Below are 26,893 nucleotides of genomic sequence, written 5' to 3'. Positions count from 1 at the left end.
GATGGGATGACTTCCAGGGTCCCCGGCAATGGCTCCCGGGGTTACCTGAATTTGTAGGTTGATCTCGGTCGAGATCTTATGTGCTGGTCAGAACCTGAGGTGTCCGGTTTGTGAATGGCGACCAGAGCTGGTGTGTCCGACTTGTTGGACTGGTTGTGCTGCTGATCCTTTATCACCGAAGGGTGAGGGGTACCTGCAAGAGACTCCGATGCTTAAGTTAGCATGGGTATTAAACAGGTTTTATGTAGAATCAGAGTATGAGTTATACCTGGGTGCTCCAGTGTATTTATAGTAGTTGTAGAGTGACCTTTCTAGATAAGATAAGTTAGTTATCTTATCTTAATTTTATCTTTAAGTTGAGGTCAGCTTATCTTCAAGGGAACCGCCCTTATCTCTTATAGGCTTGGACGGCCTTTGGACTTGGGTCGTGTTCCTCTACTTGGGCCCTTTATGAGCTTTCCTGTCAACTTGGCCGAGTTCTTTAAGAAGAAGTCGGTCCGCTTGACCTGAAGAGGTCGGTCGCTTTGTCGTCGATCATCCCAGGTCGGATAGCTCGACCCAGGGTATGAACAATCACAAAAAACAAAAAAAAAATACACCCAAATAATAACAAAGAGAATTCATATGCTGTCAAAAGTTTCTAAAAATCGAAAAATCATATATATTTATCATCATATAAAGTTGATAGTATAAAATTATTAAATAATAATTTAAACAAATATATCAATTATTTAAGATTTAATTATTCTATTGGTCTGTATAGTTTCGCAAAATTTTTAATTAGGTTCCTATAATTTTTTCTTTTTAATTGAGTCCTTACATCAATTTTTTTTAATTGGATCCCTACACTTTTTGTCCTTTTATTTGGGTCCCTGCACTAAATTATTTTTTTAATTAGGTCCATATACAATTAAGTCAATTACTGTCAAGAGGGACCAAATTGAAAAAAAAAAATTGGTGCATAAACCTAATTAAAATAAAAAAAAGTATAGGAACCTAATTGAAAATTTTACGAAACTATAGGTATCAACAGAGTAATTAAACCATTATTTAATTATTCTTAACAATCAACTTTACATGAAGATAACTGTACGTAAATTTTCACTATTTCTTAAATTTTCTCACTTATCCAAAATAATAATAATAATAATAATAATAATAATAATAATCTACTTAATATATTAAAATCGGGTTTTTCCTCGACTAATGGAAGTGAGGTGTCGATTCTTCATGAATCCATTTTTCCGCCGAAATGAATGCATTATTTTCTCTTCTAAGTTTATTTTATAAAAATATCTTTATTATAATTATACTATAATTAGTATTTAAGTAATAATGTATAATTATACTAATTTAGAAAAATATCTTTATTATAGTTATATAAAATCAATATTCAATGCATTATTAAACTACTTATCAATTATCAATCGAAAATATTTTTAATCATTTTACTAATAATAATATGATATGGTAATTATATGATAATGACACCAGTTATATTAATAACCAATTTATATTTATCTAAATAAATTTATTTTAAGAAAATATCTTTATTATAATTATATTATAATTAATATTTAATGAATAATACATAATTATATTAATTTAAGAAAATATCTTCATTATAATTATATAAAATTATTATTTAATGCATTATTAAACTAAGGATCCCGCTAGGGAGATAATGGACTATTTGTATAATGTGTATAATGGACTATTGCCTATTGAGTTACAAAATGAACACCCCCCATACTATCTAGAATAACCATTCGAGTACTAGCGATAATAAACATCTTCCCAAAAGTTTAAACTAATTTTGGGATTCACCAAGGATCGAACTCTTGACCTTTCGAATTTAGCCCTCTAATACCATGTCATGATACCACTCATTCCAAAAATTTCAGCTGATAGGAAAAGGTAACACTAATGATTATATTTCTAATACTCCCTAAACCTACATTGTACACATTGTATAAATATTCCATTGGCTCCTCATACTTTCCCTTAAAGTAATTATCACTCGAAAATATTTTTAATCATTTTAATTATATTGATAGAATTTTAATTCTTATATATTCATTATTTAATGATTTTATTAATGGCAAGTTGTTACTTTAATGGTGATCCATTGATGATGATGATGATGATGATGATGATGATGATGATGATGATGATGAAGTTGGTCTCGATTACTCTATTCATGATAAAAACAATGATTCTAATCATAATATGATATGATAAAATCATATAATTTTAACAAAATAAATATATGATGTATAACTAACGTAAATAATCAAAAATTACCTTAATAATAACTCATTTACATATTTATTTAAAAAAAAAAAACTACATATAGAGTTTTTTGTGGTACATGAGCCTAAATATGAAAGTTAACTCATTTTCTTTAAATTTATTATTCTTCTTTTACTGCTTCATAGAATGTATTCTTCGTTTTTCATCGAAATTGATCCTTTTAAGGTACAATTTATAATTTTGTATAGTATTTTTTATATACTCATTTTATTGTATTATTCTTTTAATAATTTAATAATTGTTCTTACTCCAACTTATTTTTTTCGGCTAATGTTCCAGTTCGATTGTCTTTTGTCGCTATCGTTTACAATGCATCACATCCATGAAATACCTCGTCGAGTTGTATTCACTGATTCGGGTTCTAACTACATGGATGTAAGCGTCCAAAGAAGAGGCAGTAAACTCTATTTTATCGAAGGATAGTTGGATTTACTCACATATTATGACCAACCTAATAGAATATGGGTAAAATTAGTTTTCTTTAGAGGAGTTCGATTTTTTATTAAGGAATTGTTTCCACGGAGTTTTGCAGGCCAAGTTCAAGTTCCATCCCCTCCATGCTTTTCACGTCTACTCGGAGATTTTCGAGGTGGAGCATATAATGAGATTGAATTTCCTCAATTTAAGTTTAGTTTTGCTAAATTCATGTCAAACTCGGATATGCAATTTCAACGTTTGGTAATATATTTAAATTTTCTTATTTTAAGTTTTTCGTTATTAAAATAATTCTATAATATATTATAATTTTTTTCAGAAATTACCAGTCTTCTTTTGCATCAATGCAATGCCATTGAGCGGAATAAGGGTCAATTTAATTTTTCGGTGTGGCAATTCTATATCTTGTTGTATTGCATGAATAGCGGATGATAAAGCTTATTTAACAAGAGGATTATCTGAATTTGCACGAATTCTAAATATCCAAACTTATGATGTTTCAGTTGGTTGTCGTTACGAGAATGACTCTAATCTATACGTGTCTAAGGATTATAATATATTAAATATTATTTAAGTAATTTAGTTCTAATATTGGTATTTGGTTAAATTCATTTTACATTCATTTAAATTTAAATTGTTGTCTCAGTTTATATATTACGACTATTTTTATTGGGTATGTTATTTTTAAATATTTTAATATAAGATTTTTTTTCTGATATTTAAGTTTATTTTTTTCTTGGATATATGTATCACCTTTTTTTTGTATTTTAGATTAGTAATGCAATTCTTAATAAAAGTGTACTTAAAACAAAAAAAAAATTAAAATATCACTATTTAAAGAAAAGAAATGTACGTGAAAAAAATAAAACGAAAAATTAAAATTGCTCTATTAAAAAAACTGTATATAGTTTATGTATGAATGGGGTTGGGATTGGAGGCTATATATGGATATCAAACATAAAAGCTTATTGCTGGAATAATATATATATGTGATTTAAATATTTTTATATATAATTAATATATATGTATGTATAAATAAAGAAATATTTAGAATTATTTAACAAAATTAATATATATGTATACATAAATAAATAAACTATTGTAATTTATGAAGATTACACATAATTTTTTTCTTTCAAATTAAATCAATTTATTCTAATTATATTATAATTAGCTCATGAATAATGTATAATTATATTATTTTAAGAAAATATCTTTATTATAATTATATCAAATTAATATTCAATACATTGTTAAACTAATTATAAATCATCAATATTTTTATTCATTCTAATTATATTAATTAATATAGTTTTAATTCTCATTCATGTTCAACAATTTTATTAGTAGATAGTTGTATTCACAATAGTTCATGTTATAATTCTCACACATTCTAATAATGGTTTGTTAATTATATGGTTATTTATCTTCTGCTTTAATTAGTGGATAATAATAATAATATTATTATATGGACACAAGATTAATTATTTAATAAATTAAATTTTAATTATTATGTTATATTTTCTACTAATATTTTTATTCATTAGTTATTTTACTTTTTATATTTACAGTAAATATTGAATGTTAAAAAGAAAAAAATAATATTGATTGTAACCTATTTTATTTATTTAGATTTATAATTAAATTTGATATAATTGTAGCACGTATCTATAATTAATAGTAACATGATACTATAACTTTAAGTTGTATAATATAATAAAAAAGAACGTAGCAATTTATATTTGCTTCCTATATAGCAATAATATTATATATATTTATATATCTCTTCTTTTAGCTCTTTCCTAAAATTATTGGCACATAATTAATGTAGATATATAATATATATACCGAATAATTATTTCCATTAAATTAATCATAAAGGTTAATAAAAAATAATAACATAATTTTTACTTAATTATAGCAAGTATCTCCATTAAAAATTTAAATTTTTCTATTAAAAAAATTGTATACAGTTTACATATAAATGAGGCTGGGATTGGAGACTATATATCGATATCAAATATAAAAGCTTATTGCACGCATTGTGGAATAAAATATATATATAACAAAAAATATTTAATATATGTGATTTAAATATTTTTATGTATATTTAATATATATGTATGTATAAATAAAAAAATATTTAATAAAATTAATACATATGTATACATAAATAAAGAAATTACTGTAAGTTATGAAGATTATGCATGAATGTTTTTTTCCAAATGAATTTATTTTAATTATATTACAATTAGCTCATGAATAATGTATAATTATATTATTTTACGAAAATATCTTTATTATAATTATATCAGATCAATATTCAATGCATTATTAAACTAATTATCAATCATCAATATTTTTATTCATTCTAATTATATTAATTGATATAGTTCTAATCCTTATTTATGTGCAATAATTTTATTAGTAGATAGTTATATCTACAATAATTAGTTGTATCCATAATTTTATTAGTAGATAGTTGTATCCACAATAATTCATGCTATAATTCTCACTCATTCTAATAATGGTTCGTTAATTATATAGTTCTTTACCTTCTGCGCTAATTAGTGGATAATAATAATTAATAATAATAATATTGTATGGACATAAGATTAATTAGTTAAAAAATTAAATTTTAATTATTATGTTTTATTTTTTACTTATATTTTTATTCATTAGTTATTTTATTTTATTTTTATATTTATAGTAAATATTGAATATAAAAAAGAAAAAAAATAATATTAATTGTTATCTATTTTATTTATTTAGGGTCATAATTAAATTTGATATAATTGTAGCAAGTATCTATAATTAATAATAACATGATACTATAACTTAAAGTTGTATAATATAATTAAAAAAAATGTAGCAATTTATATCTGCTTCCTATAGAGTAACAATATTATATATATTTATATATCTCTTCTTTTAGTTGTTTTCTAAAAATATTGGTACATAATTAATGTAGATAATATATATATTGAGTAAGTATATCTCTATTGAATTAATCATAAAGGTTAATAAAAGATAATGGCATAATTTTTATCTAATTGTAGCAAGTATCTCCATTAAAAATATTGGCTAATTATTACCGTGTACAATGAGTGTGTGTGTATGTATATATTTAAGGAGTAATAGTAAATTGTAACAATTATTTATCATCTAGAAAATTTGTACCTCAGACATAGTTCTTTTTCTATTTATTATTTTTCATGCCTAATGGCCTACGATTCTATCAACAGTATTACCTATGATAGATTATATAACGAAAAAGTTTGAAAAATAAAGGTAAGAGTAATGAGTAAAGATGGTCTGCAAGTGCTGTTGCAATATCACAGACACTTGGAAGATAACTGCACGATAAATGTGGTATATAGAGAAATTTTTGAGAACTTATAATAAAAAGGTAATAACGAAATCTCTAAATTAAATTTGTTAATGTTTTTGTACACTAGTTTACAAAATTATATCAATGTTAATGTACAAAATTATATAATTAACATAATTACAAAGTTGTTTATGAGAAGAATAAAATAATACATATTAGTGCACTACATATGATTAACATAATAATAAAATTGTTTATGATTACTAAACAATTTTAAATTTATTAATGTTAATTAAATAAACATCGACTGCTCCATCATTCCTTTGTGCATGGATGCACATCTCCCTTAATTCATCATCAGTGATCAGAATTCTCAATTCAACCTCCAAGCTCCTGTACGGAACCAGCCATCAGCACTCAACTACTTTGTCATATCCCAACTCCTTGAAATAGTTCTTGACGAAGAAGACATCAAGTGTATCCTCATCTAAATTTCCTAAACAAGTTCTATTGTCAGGTGAGTAAACCAATCTTCCATCAACATTCTTCTTAAACGTTCCACCATGATGGAACATGATATCCAGTAACTTTTCCATCTGCATCGAAAAAAATATAACATTTTATCTAACATATAGAATCAGCAAACAACAACAGATCATATTCCAAAATTGCTTACTAACAACTACTTCAGTGACTATGCCATTATAGAAATCATATTTTCAGTTCGAAAACAGAGCATTCCGAAAATCCCTACCCACACCATCCAGTGCAAAAAATTTTACCTACTAATATAGCATCCATAGTTTTTCATCAATCTACACTAAATTCCCAAGTAAAATCCATAATGATGGATACCTTACCACTATGGAAAACAGAACAAGACTATCTAATATACTGCATGCCTACCTCTGTCACAGGGGATTTTACGCAGAATCTTTGCTCCTTCCTTCACCGATCTTGAGCCAACGATGACCAAGTTCATCTGAACTCCAAATTGTTTCAGTTCGAAAAGTCTCGCCAGGACTCTCGAATTCCAGGGTTTGGCGCTTTCAGTTCGCAGAAGATGAAGAAGATGAAGTGATCTCTTTAAATATTGGGGGTTGGGGGTTTGAACGTTTTGTTAATACTTCCTAGTTGAAACGGCGTCGTCTAGTTATGGGTTTAGCGCCAAAACCCAATACGACGATGTTTCCCATCCTCCAGCGTGGCAATCATTCACCACGTCACTCCCGCCGGCAAGACATATGAATGGAAAATTCGAGAGGGACCACGTTGATGCATTTTGTGAATATCAGGGATCACTTTGGGGTTTAACTCTAATTCAGGCGTAGTTCTTCTTCTATTTTTTATTCTTCATACCTAATGGCTACTAGCTACGATTCTATCAATAGTATTACCTATGGTAGATTATATAATGAAAAAGTTTGAAAAATAAAGGTACGAATTATAAGGTTATGAAAAGTTTCATCTAAATTTGATAAGAGCAAAACGGCTTACATAGAAATGGTTCTTATAGATGATAAGATTAGTTGATTATTTTTCATGATTCTTTCAAGTGATGCTAGGTCCAGTTTAAAAATATTTTTTGTTCGTATTTTAAGTTTATTTAATAAGTAAACCCTTACACGAATCAAAGACAGTGCGATTTAATAGGTTTATAAGTGATAATAGCTTTTATATTTAATTTGTTTTACAATGTGATAAAATTCATTGTTCAATCAAGAATTATTTGAACAAAATGAATTATAATCTGTTGTTCAAATTTTTATGGTCACATTGAGTATATATGTCTAATTTATTGAAGAAAGTAGATTACTAAAACTAATTAATAACTATTAGAGTTAATACACTTAATACTAGATTAAGAAAAAAAAAACAATACATAACATGTTACTTTTTTATTAATCAAATTATTATAATTCAAATTAATCTTAACAAAACAACTTAAAATTATAATTTCAATCTTATCACGTGTATGACACGGGTCATTACACTTGTTATTCTTAACAATCAACTTTACATGAAGATCGTAAATTTTCACTATATTTTAAATTTTTTCACTTATCCAAATACTTATAAGCCCAAAAAATTTATCTAATAAGCAATAAATATTTTTATTGTGGAAAGAAATAAATTTTTAATACATTCAATACATAAAAAATATAAAAAATTGTAATATTTTTAAGATGCATATTAGAAAAAATAAACAAGAAGATGGCATCCAATGCAAGGACAGTATAATTAGTTATCCTATAAATTTCAGCTTTTGATCAGCTTTTAGAGGAAAGAGAAAATAAAAAATAGATAATTTTTTAATTTTTTAAATAATTATTATCATAAAAATAGATATTTAAATTAATTAAATAATAATAAATTTTTAAAAAAATTGATTAAAGACTGAAATTTAAAAAACAAGTAGCATTTTTTATGCAAGAATTATTCGCATCAAGCCAAGCCGCCAATAGAGTATGGAAAATGGAAAGCAATCAAAACCACAAAACAGGGGCCAAGTTGGATTGACTCAGAATGGTTGTTTAGTGTATGCTGTTTTGTTGAGAAAATATGCGAATAATTTAAAGTTCTGTCGTGGATCCAAAAACAACGTACGTTCTGCCCATTCCATGCAAAGTATGTACGTATTGTCCTCACTCGACCACATTTTATCTCTAGCTACCACGTAGGAACGAATGGATCACAATAATATCATAACACTTGTTTCTTTTATTTATTTTCAAGGGATAGCTCTGATCCAAGAGGAAGGTACGTAAAAGATACTAGCTAGCTACTTAATTGTAATATAACTCGAATGTATTCTCTTCTAGCAAACTAACATTCTCATAAATGTTCATGAAACTAGAGACAGTTGAATTTGGGACCAGACAGGCAGGGCACTCTTGAAATTGTCAGTGTCAAACTGGGTCATAGCTCAGTTAAGCACCTACTAATAATCATCATGGCGATATTATTAGCCATATATACAAACATGCAAATACTACCATATCTCCATGTGGTCCGATCCTAGCTGTGGTGGGAACTTTATATGGAAGTACCTTACCACGTTGGCATGAACTCATCCTTCAAAAATTAGAAAATTAAATAAATAAATTTAGGTATAGACCACACAATATGCTAATATGCATACATTAATATATATATATATAGTCCCACGTCTTGATATTTTTGCCTTCATAATTAGTTTAGCTTCTTACGTACTTAATTGTAAGGAGTTCCATGAGGGATCGAGAGACCTACATACACCTACTTCGTCACCAGGCACGGACCTACGTACTACAGGGGGCACCCCACTCCCATTTCAATTTTTTTTTTAATATATATATATATATATATATATATATATATATATATATATATATGTATGTATATAATATTTTTATTTTAAATTTTAAATAATTTCATTACAAATAAACGAAATCCAATTATTTAAAGTCTCAAATTCATTTTATCTTTTTATTATTTTAATTATTAGTTAACTTAATTAAATTTAATCTTCTCTTATTATCAAATTTTATCCATCACCACTTTTTTATTCTCTTAAATAATTTTTTTTGTTTTATATTTTTAATTTTCTTTTTTTATTCTTTTTTTAGTGGTCATCTTTTCTTCATCAAAAAATAAATTTTAAATATTTTTTATATAACTCTCTATATAACTCTATGTATATATCTTTTAATTTTATTATTTTTTTTAATATTTTTAATTATAAATTTTAATTCAAACAATTATAATTTAGGTATTAATCTAATTTGTCATAGTTTGATAATGTTGTACATCCCTTTGAAAGAGTGATAGTTTGATAATGTTGTACATCCGTATGAAACTTGAATAATTCCTTGAATAATAATACAGCGATAAACACGATTTTTGTCTATAAGTGATGATACAAAAACATCATGCATGTTAAGGAAAGATACAAAATAACAAAAGGCTGTGGATAGCGACGTGAAAATTGCTTTATAGTTAGGGTAGATAGGTAAAATCTAATAAATTGAGGAGTAAAATATTATTTTTATCTATAAAAATTAAAAATACTGACAAATTTATCTATAGAAAAAAAATTACCAAATATACCAATCAATAATGATATTTATATGACAAAATTAACCAATCATTACTTTGGTGTTTGACTCCGTTAATAATCCTTCTTACGTGGTATATTACAACATTACATAACTTGGGTGTTTTCATACGTGACCTGATGAACTGTTTGAGCATTGTAATGAATCCTAAATCTTAAAATTTCCTAAATTTAAAATTTTTCTCATTTCAAATCCTAGTCCTAGATTAATAAAATTCTTTAAAGATATTTCAATGTCAAGACAGAAACTCTTTACCTCACTTTTGAATGGAAGTTGTAGTGTATCTGAAAGCTCAATTTTAAAGCGGGTGCATGATAGGAAGTTTAATAGGAGATGCTTTTGTGGATTGAATGTGACCTTGTTGCAGTCAGGAACGGCAATGAATCTTGGGAAGTGGTTCGTCCGCTATCTCAAATAGAAGGTATACCCTTTGTACACTTTGTTTTATTCGAAGTGAATATGTCTCCGATTTAAGTTTTCTTTGCCATTGATAGAATTTAGATTGCAGCTATTTTGTATGGGTAGACGAAATCGAAGGTCAGTAGGAGGATTTGAGGAGAGCATGCATTTTTCGAAAAAAAGATGCATAAAGATGTTCTTGAAACTGAGGCTGAAGTGAAGATGCTTATAAAGTTAGGAAAGATTGAAGTTGAAATTAGTAGACTTAGATTGTGACTTGTGCTATGTCAATCATTGTGGTGTTTAGCTTTGTGTACAATGTGTATCTAGTTTTGAGTAGATTTTGAATATGAATAATTCTTCGTGTATGATTATGGAATGCCATAGCTAGTAGTTTCATGTCTATTTGATGTTGTTGTAGTTGATGTTATTGATTGTGTTGTCTTTATCATGACAAAAATACCTATACTCAATTGATAGATGGACATTTGTACACATGACAAATGAAAAAATGTTAAATATAGTCTTATAAAATATAAAACTTGCACAATATATTCCTTTATAATCAGTAATTTTCTTTAGTCTTTAAGGTATACCGAAATAAGATAAAACATAAGCAAAACAACATGCTATGTAAATAGTAACTGAGTTATTGAAACATGAAAAATAAGTACCATTATCAATCATGATGATCAATCCAAACAAAAATCAAAACATAAGCAAAATAGCATAAAGTATGTGACATATCCAACAAAATGACATAAACTACATATTAGTTGTCTACTGTGAACTAGAAGAAACAAAACACCCTAAAATTTAAACATGTTTGCTTCATGGATTTGGAGTAGAATTGTTGCTTCTGCTTGATTCTCCATTTAATTGTGCAGTGATTAACCCTTTTCTTGCTGATGGTTTAAAGCTGGTTTGGACCACCTAATTGAACATGATCATCTAGTTGTAGGAGTTAGCATGAACTCTATGAACCTTGAAGTAGTTTTCGAAAAGCAGTTTGCATGGTTTGAGGTGTTATAGTGTGGATCAACAGAGAAATTTGAGGTAATGGCCTTATTGATGGTTGCACATTTGGTGTTGGTGGCCTCACAAGTGATTAAGCACATTATGGTAGTTAAGTAGCATTTTGAATGGTTGGTGGAGGTCTTTTCAAATTATTCTTTTTTTTAGGGGGATCTTTTTGTACTTGGTGGCCTGACTAAAGGAGGTCTAATTGAAACAGGAACATGTTGTGAAATTGTGGAATTTTCTACAACTGTTGGTGCATATTAGTGTTATTTAAAATAAATTATAAAGTTAAGTAGTTAAGCACATTATTAGATGGACTTTCAGTTGAGCTAATGTTGTTTTAACTGCTTCAACAGTTTTCATTGTTTTCTCTCATAATATTTTTTTATAGTCTTATTGTCTCTTCTTCATCATCCACAGCACCTCTATCAGCAGAAGGTTGTTGAGTTGAACTTTGTCCTCCAACACTCCTAGTCATTGCTTCCTTCCTTTTGAGACAGTTACGACTGTTGTGACCAGTTTGCAATACAAAGTTTATGCATATAAAAGTGTCATCAATTATAATACTAAATTAAGTAGGGATGAATTTGTATACCTTTAAGCAATATTTACAGGTGATGAGACCATATTTTTTAGGAGCCCTATGAAGATCTGGGTTGGCCTCTTTTGGTCCATCATTCTTTTTGTCTCTTTTCAACTTTGGTCTCCTAATTTGCTTCTTGTAAGCTGGGGATAATATTTGTAAGAACCAGATTTTTAATAAATAGACTTTTTTGTTGAAAAAAAAGAAAAAGAAAAAGAAAAAGAGAGTTACGAGGTTAAACGTAGCTTTATGAGGGTAATTAATCCCTCTAAGTCAAATTTGACTAATGGATATTAAATACTATCTTACCATTGGGTTGGTTACCACACCAAAAACTTTTGAGCCACAAAAATGCTTTTAGTGACGATTGTGCGTGCACCGAGAAAAATTATAGTAACCGAAAACGGGAGTGGATCCTCTCCAGTGAAGAAAAAACTGGATGGTGTCAATTGTAATATTTTACCCTTTATTACTCTCTCTCTCATATTTAATTTTGGCCCCACTTATAAAGTTAACGGTGAGAGATCACACTGCATTTCCTCAAGTGTTGAAAAAACTGGAGAGGATCCATTTCCAACCGAAAACATCAGAACCAGTGGTAAAAGTAATTTCTATTCAAGTAAATGTGTCCTAGATTTATATTAGCTATCTCTTCATGATTTACTTCTTTAAGATTAGTTATTAGCCGTTAATTATTTTACTGTCCGATAAAAGTTATCCGAACCGAATTTCTGCCTACTATTCCGCAAATGATTCCTAGAGGCCCCGAATCCTCTTGCTTGCCATCCTAGTAACTCGGCCCCACTCATTTAGCCTGTGGATCGAGATTATCTCAGCCTCTCACCTCTCTCTACTGTATTTTTAACCACAAGTAATTAACCGCGGTTAACTGCAGATAAACACATCATTATGACGCTGACTATGTTTCCTCGAAATCACGCCCCTTCTCTCTTGCTATCAGCCCATTTATCTCTAATTTTTTCAGCCCTCTTTTACCACATTTAATTAGGTTAGACTTCAAATTTTTATTTAAGAAAATTACCAATAAAAAATCAATAACATTTTCCCATAAAGAGAGAGATAAGAACCGTAAGTGAGAAAAGAGGAACAGAGAAAATTCTGCACATACTACTCGTATTTTCAGCCCCTTATATCACCATTCATACACTATTCTTCAAGTGTTCTTCAAGGACTCAAACCATACAAGTACAAACTCTTGTCCGTTTTTGCCAATCTTTGCGTTTATACTGAATTCGGCTAGGTAAACTCTTGTTCTTTCTTCTTTTCTTTTTCTTTTAAAAAGAAACAGTAACCATGATAAATCCTTACTCTCCTCCATGTATAGACCTCTTGAAGCACCCATGGAGCACGCCTAAGGAGTTAAGGAGTTTCGAGCTCACCGTGGTTGAATTTTGACGTTTTGCGACACTTTAGGCCCCAAAACAAAACTCACCACCACCAGCTGTGTTTCTGCCCTTGTATGTACGCTTTCTAGTATGAGAAAGGTTTACTAACTGAATTACATAAGAGGTAAGCATTAGGATTAGTTAGAGTATGGTTGTGCTTGTTTTCGGTGCTTATATGAGCCACTTTGTGGTGAATTTATGCTTGTTTTGAATTTCTAAAAATTTTGTGAGTTACCACTGTTTTGGCTTGCTAAATATGTATAATTTACTGTTGTATTACCTCTGAATTTTGTGTGAAAATAGCCGGAAGTATAGAAGCGCTTGCGGTTTAAGTTTCAAGCTTTAAACGTCACAAAAAGTGAAGAAAAATATAAAAACTGCACCTCTAAAATTTTCAGTCACTAATAGCAAGAAAATTATGATAGAAAAGTATTAATAAGTAGTTACAAAAATAATTTTAATCCTATGGAACAAAGGAGGAAAGGTAAAAAGGGTGTTATGGTCATTTTTGGATAAAAAGAGAATTAAAAATATAATTTAAATAAAAAAAAAAAGTAAAATTCTGAATTTAGTGTCATTAGGGATAAAATAATAATTATATAAATTATTTGGGTTAAGATTATAATTTTAAAAGGTTTCGGTCCTAAATAAAAGGTTTAGTAAAAGTTAAAAGTAAAATAGTAAAAAACAGTAACTAGAATAAGTAAATAAAATTAATAAAGGGTAAATTTGGTTTTAGGTCCCTTAAGGTAAAAATTGGCATTAAATAAAATTATTAGGAATAATTTTAATCATAGGCAACTAATAGGATTAATCCGGCAAAAATTTATGCTAAATAAGGTTAAACGGTAAAAACTAGAGAACTTAGGGGCATATTAGTAATTTCAGGCATAAAGTCAAATTAAAAATGAATAATTAACTTAATCAAGGAGAAAAGGTATATTAAGAAAAATAAGAAGATACAATGATAAAATAATAACATTAGGAGTGAAAGCGTCATTAAAAATCAAATGAAAACGGTAAAAAGAAAAGTTAAATAAAAAGGACAAAATGGTAAAATGTGACCAGGCTGAGACATTTTAAGAAAGATCTGGGCACAAATTTTTATAAAAAGGGAAGAGAAGTCCCTTAGAAATAAATTCTGTTGAAATGTGCCGTGGAAAAAGAAACTGTAAACCCCAAGGTGCTAAGAAGTACCTGGCAGAGCGGACTTCCATTCCGCCTGACCAGAGACTATATGAACGTAGGGACGCCCGCCATATGGACTGCTACTCACTGGGAGCACCTTATATTTTTGGGTCATTCTTTATTAGTGCCGCGATTGTATTTCGGGCACCAGTGCGCGACCGACCCAGTGGAGTATCCATATCCGGACTTGGGCCGGATAACGTTGGGCTGCGGGTAGCCAACCGACGCATGAGCTCATGACCTGCATAGAACCATACATGCATCATATTTGTTGCTGCATTTCTTGCTTGTGTCTGCTTTTACTTGTATATGTGACTGTTATACTGTTATATACTTGTGATTGTATCTGTTTGTATGATTGATTATTTTTGTGACCTTATAAACGATTAGACTTAGGCTGCGGATCCCCTTAGGTTTTTCGTATAGTACCCTATTGGGAACCTTAGGTTCTCATCCTCTTTTTCCCATGTCCGCAGATGAGGACCGGCGTGATCTTCTTTGAGTACCCAGCGTTCGGCAGATACGTGGACTCCGCGACGAGGAGCGCGGTGTTTTGGGGTAGTCCACGTACACGCACTTACTATCTTCCCGACCATCCTTTCTCTCACCCTCTGCTCAGCCAGGAGTTTGACTCTGACATGCCTTATGATACACTACTATTCGAGTTTCACCCCGGCAGAACCCAGTATCCTTTTCCACCTTACCCTCTGAACATGGCAGAGCTAATACCGGAGTCTTCGATCATTGACATACCCGAGTATCCACCATGGTTCAACTCCGAAGAGGATCAAGTAGTTCCTGATGTACCTATGCCCGAAGCTCTACCACCATCCTCTGTAGCTAAGCCAGGATTCGACGGGTCAAGGGTTTCTGAAAGCTCTGGTTCTGCACCTTCAACTGAGTTTAGCTCAGAGGTGTCGATTGACCAGATGATGGCGGATCTGTACTCTAGCTCTTTTGAGACCGGGGAAGAGGACTCCACAGAGGATGCGAGAAGCAGCAATATCACCGACGCATCAGAGTGATTCTCTCGCTTCAGCATATTGTGACAGTAGATTCTGGAGATCCAGTATCAGCAGCAGCAGTAGTAGTAATGGTAGTGGTCTTAATAACAGTGGTCCTTGCCCTCGCTCTTGAATAGTCTTTTTAAGAGGGCTACCTTTTTTATTTATTTAATAATGTAGATCGGGTCCCAGTTTAGGGTGGCTCTTGTGAGCCGAGACCTATAAACATTAAAGATGGAGTATGTACATAATAAAGTAAGTAATTAAGTATGAACTTGTGTTTTGTGATGAATTAAGCCTCCGGACGTTTCATGTATGATATGAGTATGCTATGCTATGCTTTTCCGTTACTTGTATTAACTGCTTAATTTACAATTATTCCAATATGCGCGACTAGATACACGATTCTTGACTAGCGCTACAGGCTCATATGTATACACTTAATATATGGTCTAAAGTATCTAAAGTCAGCTAAATAGTAGCGTCTGGCTGCTAGCCTTGTTCATGACAGGCCAGAAGTTGGGTCGTTACAATATTAGAGGTAGATCCATGTGTTGCCAGTATTCTTGACTTGGTACAGGCCTGATAACAAACTGATATGTGCTATTGTATGTCTCCATAGAGAGTCAATTGTGTGCATATTCTTCTGGTCTCGTATGCTGGTATGCAAGGGCAGCACATGCATGCCTACAGGGCAATCCAATTAGTTGCCAAAATCTGCAACTACATGTCCTCTTTCCAATATCTACCATAACTTGTGTGGCAAGCACTGAACTTCATAGTTTTTTAGGATCATCTCCTGTGAGAAATGGCCTCCACTTGTTACTCTCTTTTTTCTCTTTCTCCAACCTACTCTGCTGCCTAGGAGTGATGACTCCACTATATCCCACCAAGGTCTTCTTGTTTCTAGCAATGATGCTCATTTTATAACACCTCTTCAAGCATAGTTATAATTGGCTTCCCCATCATCTTCTTGATCCTATAATTGAATGATTCACAATTATTGTTCGTATAATTGTCCGACTTCGGTTATTCGCTAAAATTTGACCTACTCCATTGATTTGGGGGGATTCTGTTCAGATACACCCAAGCATGGGGATTAACCCGTCTGATCATATCCATAACAACATTAAACTCCTGAGACATTGTGACTTTGGCACATCTCCACATAGCCATCTTCAACTCTGTATTTTTCTACTGTTTCCTAAAATTTTGTCATATGTGCACAGTACAAAATATGTGATGTGCTCCTAGTATTAAGGGAGATTGAGAGGTAAGTAAATTAGGTTGGATAGATACATTTGTCTTCTGAATGCTAGTTTATGGCTCTTGGAATGTTACTTTTGAAACTTGGGTGGGTACATTTGGTAGCTCTGTGGTCATTTTTAGTTGATTACTGCTTTTGTAATAGGGTGGATATTTTTGTCTTGTAACTCATCTTCTGTTTGGATCTCCAGTCCAAATATGTCAGCATCCTCGTCGTGAGTATTACCTGGTTCTGTCTCACTCAGTTTCAACAGTCTCTTTGCTCTTGACACAGAATTTTGGTCTATGCTTAATTGGAGTCCTACTAATATTTAAAATCTTAACTTCTAGTTTAGGAGCTTTGTTTTCTTCTACGAACTCAGAAAAAGTTAACTGGATGCTTAGTGAATAGTTCAACTCTCCTCCCATTAGCAATAGTTGTTTCGTACATGGTCACAATATCCATGTCAAATCCTAGCAACTTAAACCCACCATCCAACTCTTTTCCAAATTATAGCCAGTAAAACTCGCCCACATCAATGTACCCTATATCCTTTACTAAGTCAGCTATGAAGAACTTATTTAAAGTATCCACATTCACTCTTTCAATCTCCGTTATCTCACCGCCAATATATGCTAACTTTCTATCACCATCCTTTTCAAACTTTTCTCTGTGACTAATAACCAATGTAATGTGGATGGTAACCATTTGTACAAAGACAAACACAGACAACAAAGTAGAATATCAAAAACATATCAAAACTAGTACAAACAAACTTTAATAAAAACTCCAAATCGACAACCATACATCCAAAATCGAGAAATTGACATCAGATGGATGACATATTACTACTTAGCTATGAATGACACCACGCACTTTCAAGAGGTAAGACGTTCCACACTAACAAGCACTCTCTCTTCAATACGATGATTATTGTCTGCAGCTAACCCACACAGAAATGGGATGGGATGTAATGTTTGAGTGAAGAAGAAGAATATTTTGTCTCTCCTAAAGCTCTTACCTGTATTTTGTAAAACGCGCGAATATGAATAGTCTTGCTAACTCATGATTTTTAATTTCCATTTTTTAAAATAAATTTCTAATTATCATTTATATTTTAATACAAAATAAATTACAATTTTCACGTATGAAGACTCCTAAGTCACGTAACGCCGTAATGTGCCACGTAGGGAGGGTCACTAACGTAGTCAACGCCAGCTAATGATTGGTTAGTTTTATCACACGGATGTCATTATTGATGAATAAATTTGATAATTTCTTTCTTTTATGGGTAGATTCGTCAGCGTTTTCAACCAATGTTTTGAAAATCGGTTCGAACCGACCGATCGAACCAGTCGAATCGGGAACCATTAGCAAACACGGTTCGGACAGAAGACAAAACCGTCAAATGCAAAAACCGTAGTTGGACCATCAAACCGGCCGGGAACCGGTTAGTCGAATCGAGCTGTGACCCGAACGTTTTTTAATTTTGCCAAAAAACGCACGCGTTTTGATTTTGCCAAAAGGTGAACCCTAGCACTCTTTCACGCACACACCCACATTGCAAAGAGCCACTCTCGAGCCTCCCCTCCAGCCCTCCACTCTCACCTCTCGCTTTCACCACGTCCAGTCTCCACCGCGAGCTTCCAACGCAACCTCCGTCCAGCCACCGCCTTCGTCGCAAGGTCCTTAGAAGTCACTCACCGTCGCAAGTTCCTTTCAGCCAGCTTTCCGTTCGCGCAGCCAGCTTTCCTTTCAGCCGTCGAAATCGCAGCTACCGCCAGCGCCAGTTGCCGTCGCGCAGTCTTCTCACTGGCGCCAGCTCTGTTCGACCCTTCCACCCGAGCCATTGTCCCTGTCGCCGCCAGCTCTGCACTCTTCCCTGTCTTCCACTAACCCTAGGTATAAATTTTGTTTTTTGTAATAATAATTGTTGAAACATTGATTTATTGTTGGTTCTAAACCTTGCTGTTGATTGCTTGAAGTATGATTAATTATTGAAGCATTGATTAATTGTTGGTTCTAAAGTCTAAATCTAGCTGTTGATTGCTTGAAGCATGATTAATTGTTGAAGCTGATTGCTTGAAGCATGATTAAATGATTAATTGTTGAAGCTGATTGCTTGAAGCATGATTAATTGTTGAAGCATTGATTAATTTTTGGTTCTAAAGTCTAAACCTTGTTGTTAATTGCTTGAAGCATGATTAATTATTGAAGCATTGATAATTGATTAGTTGTTGGGTGCTAAACCTTAATAATTAACATTTTTTCTTAATTAGATCCTTATATATGCACACACGCAAGCTAAGATTGAAGTATTTATAGTTTTCTGTATCTGTGTGTGCAGGGTTGCTTGCAATTATCCACACGAGAACATAACATTCAAGATAGATGAGAGTAGTAGCAACCCTAATTACTTGGAATTTGTGATTTGGTATCAACAGGGAATTAGAGACATAACTGCTGTCCAGCTTTGTGAGGTATACTATATATATACACATTCTCCTACTTTTAAATTATTCTGCTGAATCAAGCAATTATTGTCAAGAGTAGTTGAAATTTGAGTCTTCAACATCTTACACTAATGCTACTATCCTAGGTAATGAAATAGTGGTTATTGTTGTGACTCAAAAAATTATTTTCCATCATATATATTGCATTGGAATCACTAAATAGACACCCTCACAAAAACCATTACTGAAAACTCTTTATTGTGTTATATATATGTATGTAAGAATTAAGTTCCTAGTATATAACTAATATGTATAAAACATTATTGAACAATTAGTCAGTAATATTTAAAAATATTGGTTAAAAATATTGTATTAGACTATTAAACTAAAGGCATTAAACTGTTGACTAAAAGTGTTAGCTAATATGAATTAAAATTGTTGACTCCTAGACTTCTTTCATTGTGGATGGTACTAGCAGCTAGTATTATTGATCATACATATAACTATTATGCAGACTGAGAATTTTGAGTACAAGTTGCTAGATCGGAGCCATGGTGCAGTGTGGAGTAGCACCTGCGGCATTGATGGCATTGATTAGTTGATTAGTTGATTAGTGTTCATGAGAGCATGCATGTTCAATAACCATTATAGAGTTTTCATATCACCTACGTATTTGTTGTTTGCATATGTTGTAATATGAAATGAAATTTTGGCAAGAGACAACTTTTTTGGATGTCTGGTGCCATTGATTTATATGGCTCCGTTTTAGATGCATGAACAGGAGGAACCTTGGATGGTATTTTTCTGCATAATGTATTTATATTTTTTTATTTTATTATAAAACGATTTTTCGGTTCAATTACGGTCGAACCAATTGAACCTATAAACTAGTAAACCAATAGTTAAAGCGGTTCGATGACCAATTCGATTTTCAGAACCTTGTTTTCAACTCCCATGTGTAAAAATGGTACTTTACTCTAAATTAAAATACTATATTTATATAAATGTTTTTATTTAAAGACAAAATAAAATCTTATTAAAAAAATGTGTTATAATTTAACTAAATTAATTAACATAACAATAAATATAAATATTCTAAGCATCTTTCTAATTATATAAAAATATTCTTACAAAAATACCCAAGAGAAACAGCCGAAGCGAGCTGAGCTGTAAGACTGAGACATGATTTACGCGCAGAGCAACTACGGTGTTCGCTCAACCCTGGTGTACCGAAACACAATCTCTGACTCTTGACTCTTCCCTCCGTAACACGTAACGTGTACGTTTTACCGGCTCACCAGGTCACCAACCCCCCTATTATGCTATAAATATCCCCATTTCCCAATTCCCACTTTTGTATCAACTAATTAACCCGCTGAAGCTGGAAGCTGAAATTCTGAAAATCAATCTGCGTCTAGAACCTTCTTGTGATTCGTGCTGTGTATGGCAGTTAGATTATTGTCAGGGCATGAGGTATCAGATCTGTGTCTTGGGAAGCCAGCACTCAGGTCCCTTTCTATCACCGACACCTTAGCTGACGCACTCTCCGCCCTAAAGAGGATCGACGACACCTTCGTCTCCGTCTGGAACTGCAACCACTCCCTCGTCAGGTCGCACTTCCCTTCTCCTCCAACTCAAGAAGGATGTAAAGCCAAGGAGGACGATTGCAGGTGTGTTGGTAGGCTTTGCATGCTCGACATCATCTGTTACCTTTGCAAGCCGGAAAACCTCTCGGCTCCCGCCGCCGCGCTTCGTTCCCCAATTTCCCTTCTTATCACCGACCATTCCGCTCTCGTCAGCCATCTCGAGCCCAATGCTAGGTAATCTTCCGAATTTCTCTCATTTCCATTTCGATTTCTGTTACGTTCTTTTCTGTTAGGTCAAATTTGGGAATTCGTTGGTTGTTTTGAGCAGGCACCGCGGCGCATATGTGGCTCTGTGGAACTGTCAATTATTATTATTATTATTATTATTATTATTATTATTATTATTATTATTATTTTGGGTTTTGGTTTGACTTGGTCCGAAAAAATCTATGGCTGCATATTCTTCTGCGATGTGAAAGTAACTCTGCTTTTTTGGACCTTTGGCTTTTTGCTATCATGTACGAATCTGCTTTACAAAAAGCAGAAAGAAAAAACCCAAAGAAAAAAAAATAGAAGAAGAAGCAGATCTAAGATAGATTGGTCAAAATTATATTTTATAAAATATGAAAAATTAGCGGATCCTTATTGCCCTGCTTAGAGACATGAAAAAAACGTTGTTAGTTGGCGTCTCAATCAATTGATTAAACAATAATTGATTTCTTTATTATTATATACTACTTGCCGAGAACATAGTAGTAGTAGTAGTAGTATTAAAAAATTAGTAGCTAAATCCACTTTCAGCAGATCTAAGATAGATTGGTCAAAATTATATTTTATAAAATATGAAGAATTGATTTAAGTTTTTGTGCATTGACTAAATGTGATTTAATTGTTGTTATGCAGCTTATTGGATGCTATAGATGCTATGCATGAGGGAGCACAGAACCTGGTGATACCAATTAAAAGCAGTATCAGCTCAAGGAGAAAGTCCGTTGAATCTTTGGACTCCATTTTCCATAATAACAACCGCTCCTACTGCTGGGTCACCCAAGAGGATGTGATCCGCTACCTCCTCAATGCAATTGCAGCGTTTTCGCCTACGCCGGCTAGCCCAATCAACACTCTAAACGTTATTGACGATCAAAACCTCTTTGCCGTCAACTATGATGACCCTGCATCGTCTGCTTTAAACCTCCTATCGTTGTCCCTAATCCACCAAAGCTCTGTTGCGATCGTTGATCCGGAAGGCAAATTCGTCGGGGAAATCTCACCGTTCATGCTCAATTCTTGCGACGAAGCTGTTGCGCTGGCGCTGGCCACGCTCTCAGCTGGGGACTTGATGGCCTATATTGATTGTGGTGGACCTCCGGAAGACCTTGTGCAGATTGTGAAGGAGAGGCTGGAAGAGCAGAATCTTGGTGCGGCTTTGGAGCTGCTTGGAGATGAAGGGGGGCTTTCATCTTGGTCATCGTTTTGTTCAAGTTCATCAGAGGATGATGCATCTTCCGGGAAGAATTGGAAGCTTGGAGGGTACTCGGCGAGGGTAGTGAGGAGGTCAGAGGCCATTGTTTGCTACCCGTGGAGCTCTCTGGTGGCTGTGATGATTCAGGCACTTTCACATAGGGTCAGCTATGTGTGGGTTGTGGAAGATGATGGAACCTTGACTGGGATTGTTACCTTTGAGGGCATGTTGAAAGTTTTCAGAGAACACCTCAAGTCTATGTGCTAACACACCAAGATGATGGGAAACAAATAAAATAAAATAAAAAACACTTTAAAATCATTTGTAATTTTGTATAGACCAGCCCATGCTTTGTGTTTTGTTAAAAAAAAAAAGCAAGATAACTCGGTTTGTAGCTGTGTAATCACAGTCGTTTTTGGTTCGTGAATAGAAAACAAAACGGCTCTTTTTCGTATTCTATTACTTGCATGTGCTTGGGAGTTGGGACTACGTCTTTCTTTTTATTCTTCTGGGAATATTTTTGGAGGGATTGAATTTGGGTTCACTATAAGTTTGATATTTTAATTCTCTTAATTTATTATTTTTTTAAGGGATATATATGATATATGTTGCTTTTGAATTTTAATATGGAGGCATACTGGTGCTAGACGCTGATATGGGGAGGAGAGGTGCTTGACATTGGGGTGGTGTCAGGGAAAATATAACTCGGACCGTGCGACTGGGAAGACGCAACTACCTTCACCCATGTGTCGTTGGCTAGGTGCTCTCTAAAGACGGTGTCCATTTAACACAATCAATCCCCTCTATAAAAGAGAGTACTATAAATTTTATAATGTTAAACAAAAAAAATATTCTATAATTTTTCTAATATTACCCGTACTCTTTAATTTAGTATTATTTTGGCTTATAAATTTTCATTATTTATGGCTCTATTATTATTTATAATTAATTTTTTATTTATTTTGTCCTTTTTTGCAGGATCATAGTTTATATTATATAAAATTTTGATAATAAACGTAGTATATAATAATTACAATTACAAAAATTTTACAAAGTAAAAATAAATTAATATAAAACAAAGATAGAGTACATTAAAGAATAATACACTTTCAAAAGAACTCTATCATCCATTTCTATCACTCACTAAAACAAAAATAAAAACTTTACCAGCAATTATTTTTTTCCAACCCAAAAATACAGATCCCACACACTGAAAAAGAAGGGCTAATTTTTGTATATTGGTTAAATATATGTGTAATACATTGTTATTGGAAAATTAGGTGTTTTTTTTATATGGTGTTTTATTCAAATCGGACGGTCCGATTTGTTCGATAAAAAAAATAAACTACAAATCGGAGGGTCCGATTTGCTTGAAGAAGAAAATAAACACCAAATCGGAGGGTCCGATATGTATTTTTTATTTTTTTTAATTTGTTAAAATGAAAATCGGACGGTTCGATTTCAACATTAAAATTTTTTTATTTTCGAAATTACAAATCGGACCGTCCGATTAGTTTTGTTTTCTTTTTTTTTCTTTTTTAAATCAAAACGGATCATCCGATTAGAATTTTTAACTTTTTTTTTTCAAACTCAAAACGGAGGGTCCGATTTCTGCTAATACCATATATATATAAAACATCTCTCTTCTCCACATTGTTGTATTGCTACATTCTCTTCTCCATATAAAAAATCAAAAGCGGAAAATGAAGAAGAGAAGTCGAAAAAGATGAACAAATTTGGATCTGGTCGACTATCTACGGTTCGGGAACTTCACTACTATATATATATACACACAACTCGGACCATGCGACTACTAGAACCTATTTCTCTAACGAACAAAATGGACCATCCGATTTGTTCCATGAGAATTCGCAGGGTCCGATTTCGATTATGTGAGTTTCATCTCCTCCAAACAAAACGGACCATTCGATTTGTATATAAATTTTTGGAAACAAAGAACTTAGAGGGTCCGATTTCTCCACACCAACTCTGATAAAAAAGCTGTCCCACAAAAGCGGGAAAGTGACTTTGCTGATTTTTTGGCTAACGGAAAATGTTAGTTGACCAAAAATATTGGTTTCTTAGTATATGGTTGATTCAACTGCACTATAAAGTATAAACACAAGAAAAATATTGATTATCTAATATTTTTTCTTAAAAAATATTCAAACTCAGTATTGATTGGCTAATAAAAAATAAGTTTAAACGTGTTATCAATCTATATAAATCTTCGTCGCTTTTTGTTCATATTCTTTAAGACTATTGCAAAAGAAAAAATCAAAAGAAATGAATACTATTTTTTTTGAAAGAAAATCAACACAACAAATAGAGCATAAAGCCAAGAAGCAATAGCTCAAATGGCATAGTCTTCCCATATTTAATTAAGAGGTTACGGGTTCGAGTCTCTATATCTTCAGTAAAAAAAAAAACAAGTGGAGCATAAAAGATAACAATACAAAAAAAACTAACAAATTAATAAAAATTAAGCAAAGCAAATAATAAGTAGAGCATAAAAGATAACAATACAAAAAAAAAAACTAATAAATTATGAAAATTAAGCAAAGCAAATAAAAGCAGACATAGATATTACTTTGTCATCTTTGGCATTGCCATTAATAACAAAAGGGGTTTGTATCTAACCACTCTTTATAGTTCAGAAAGGACATGTTGATTATCTTCTCAACTCTTTTTTTTTTTGTTCTGGAAAATTCTACGGTTTTGTTCCAATCATATATTTCAAATGATCGCACAAAAACTCATAATCCATCTCTTGCACTCCTCTTTTCTATTTAAGATCTCAGTCCAACTTTGGAAGTGCTCCTTTATCGTATCCGGACAAGTCCATTGCAAATAAACATATGACAACCAAGCACACTATACCTGCCAAGAAAAACTATAGCCAAAAAACAAGTGGTGGCCATATTCAACGCCATTGTTACATAAAACACATAAAACATCTTCTTGGTGAATGACTCCAAACCGACTCAATCTCTCTTTCGTATTGACCCTGTCAGTCAGGATAAACCAGGCAAACAATTCCACTCTAGGTGGAACAAGACCTTTTCAAATTGTTCTAGTAAAGTTGTAGTTTGATATATCCTCCGGGACTATTTCCACCTGCAACATTTGCACAAATGAGTTAGTAGAAAAAATTTCTTATTTATTATATTTTCAAACAACTCTATCCTCTCTTCCATATGCAAGTTTGACTAGCCTGAAAGTTTGGTGAAGCTCGTTTACTAGATCCAACTCCTATTGGAATAGGTCTTTCCTCTACTGGAAGTTTCATATCCAAGCTAACACATCCCAAAACCCACAATCCCCTATCACTGATCCTGTTTGGTTCGAAATTGAGAAGAGTCTTGGAAAGCGATCTTTCAAATAACCTCCATGAATCCAGACATTCTCCCAAAACCGAGTTTGTCTCCCGTCCCCCACCTCCATGGACAACCCAGGAATCATATTCTGCGTTATTTCTTGATTCTTGAACTGTAATTGACAGGTAATTTTTGTGAGGATAGAAGCTCATTTGGATTCAGGTTGTTACAGGAGCAGACCACCTTCTTCCATAACGGACACTCTTCTTTAGAGAATCGCTACCACCACTTAAATAGAAGAGCTGTGTTTCGTATCATAGCATCCCCAACTCCCAATCCGCCTAACTTTTTAGAAGCATGTACCACTTCCCACTTAACCAAAGTCATACCATTCCTTCCATCCCCTTCACTCCATAAAAATCTCCTCTGCAAGGTAATTAGTTTCTCTGCAATAGCCTTTGACATCTTATACAAGTTCAGATAATAAACCGGAAGGCTATTCGACACCGATTTGATAAGCACCAATTTACCGGCTTTATTGAGTACCTTGGCCTTCCAGAGGCTAAGTTTCTCCTCCACTTTGTCTATTACTAGCTTCCACGTCTTAACTAACCTTGGGTTTGCTCCTAACAAGATGCCCAAATATTTAACCGGAAGAGTGGCTTGCTTACCGCCCAACACACTGCACATACGTTGTACCAATTGCTCATCACAGTTAATAGGAATCAAGCTTGATTTATCTAAGTTAATACTTAAACCTGACATTAACTCAAATCAACGAAGCAACCTCCTATAATTCTTGATCGTCTCTTCCTCAGGAGGACAGAATAAAATAGTATCATTTACAAACTGAAAATGCGATAACTTAATACGATATTTTCCAACCAACAACAGCGGTACTGTTTCTCACAGTCTCTCCAATTATCCTATGTACGACATGAATAATAAGTACAAACAAAAATAGAGACAAAATATCACTTTGTCGCAGACCCTTTCCATCTTGAACGGCAAACCATTTACTATTTAAATATACTCCCAACGTCTTTGAATTCC

General features: G+C 32.4%; 1 protein-coding gene across 1 annotated transcript; it reads left to right on the top strand.

The window, feature by feature from the left end:
• The first annotated feature begins 20,825 nt into the window (after positions 1-20,825).
• LOC107623199 (CBS domain-containing protein CBSX5) lies at positions 20,826-22,980 on the top strand. The gene is made up of 2 exons (XM_016325371.3): positions 20,826-21,295; positions 21,965-22,980. The coding sequence occupies exons 1-2, from the start codon at positions 20,919-20,921 to the stop codon at positions 22,788-22,790; spliced, it is 1,203 nt and encodes a 400-aa protein (XP_016180857.1). The 5' UTR covers positions 20,826-20,918; the 3' UTR covers positions 22,791-22,980.
• The last annotated feature ends 3,913 nt before the right edge of the window (positions 22,981-26,893 follow it).

Source organism: Arachis ipaensis, chromosome B10, assembly GCF_059453495.1.
Source record: "Arachis ipaensis isolate K30076 ecotype BB chromosome B10, ASM5945349v1, whole genome shotgun sequence".
NCBI classification, from domain to species: domain Eukaryota; kingdom Viridiplantae; phylum Streptophyta; class Magnoliopsida; order Fabales; family Fabaceae; genus Arachis; species Arachis ipaensis.
This window is presented reverse-complemented; position numbering and strand designations above follow the sequence as displayed.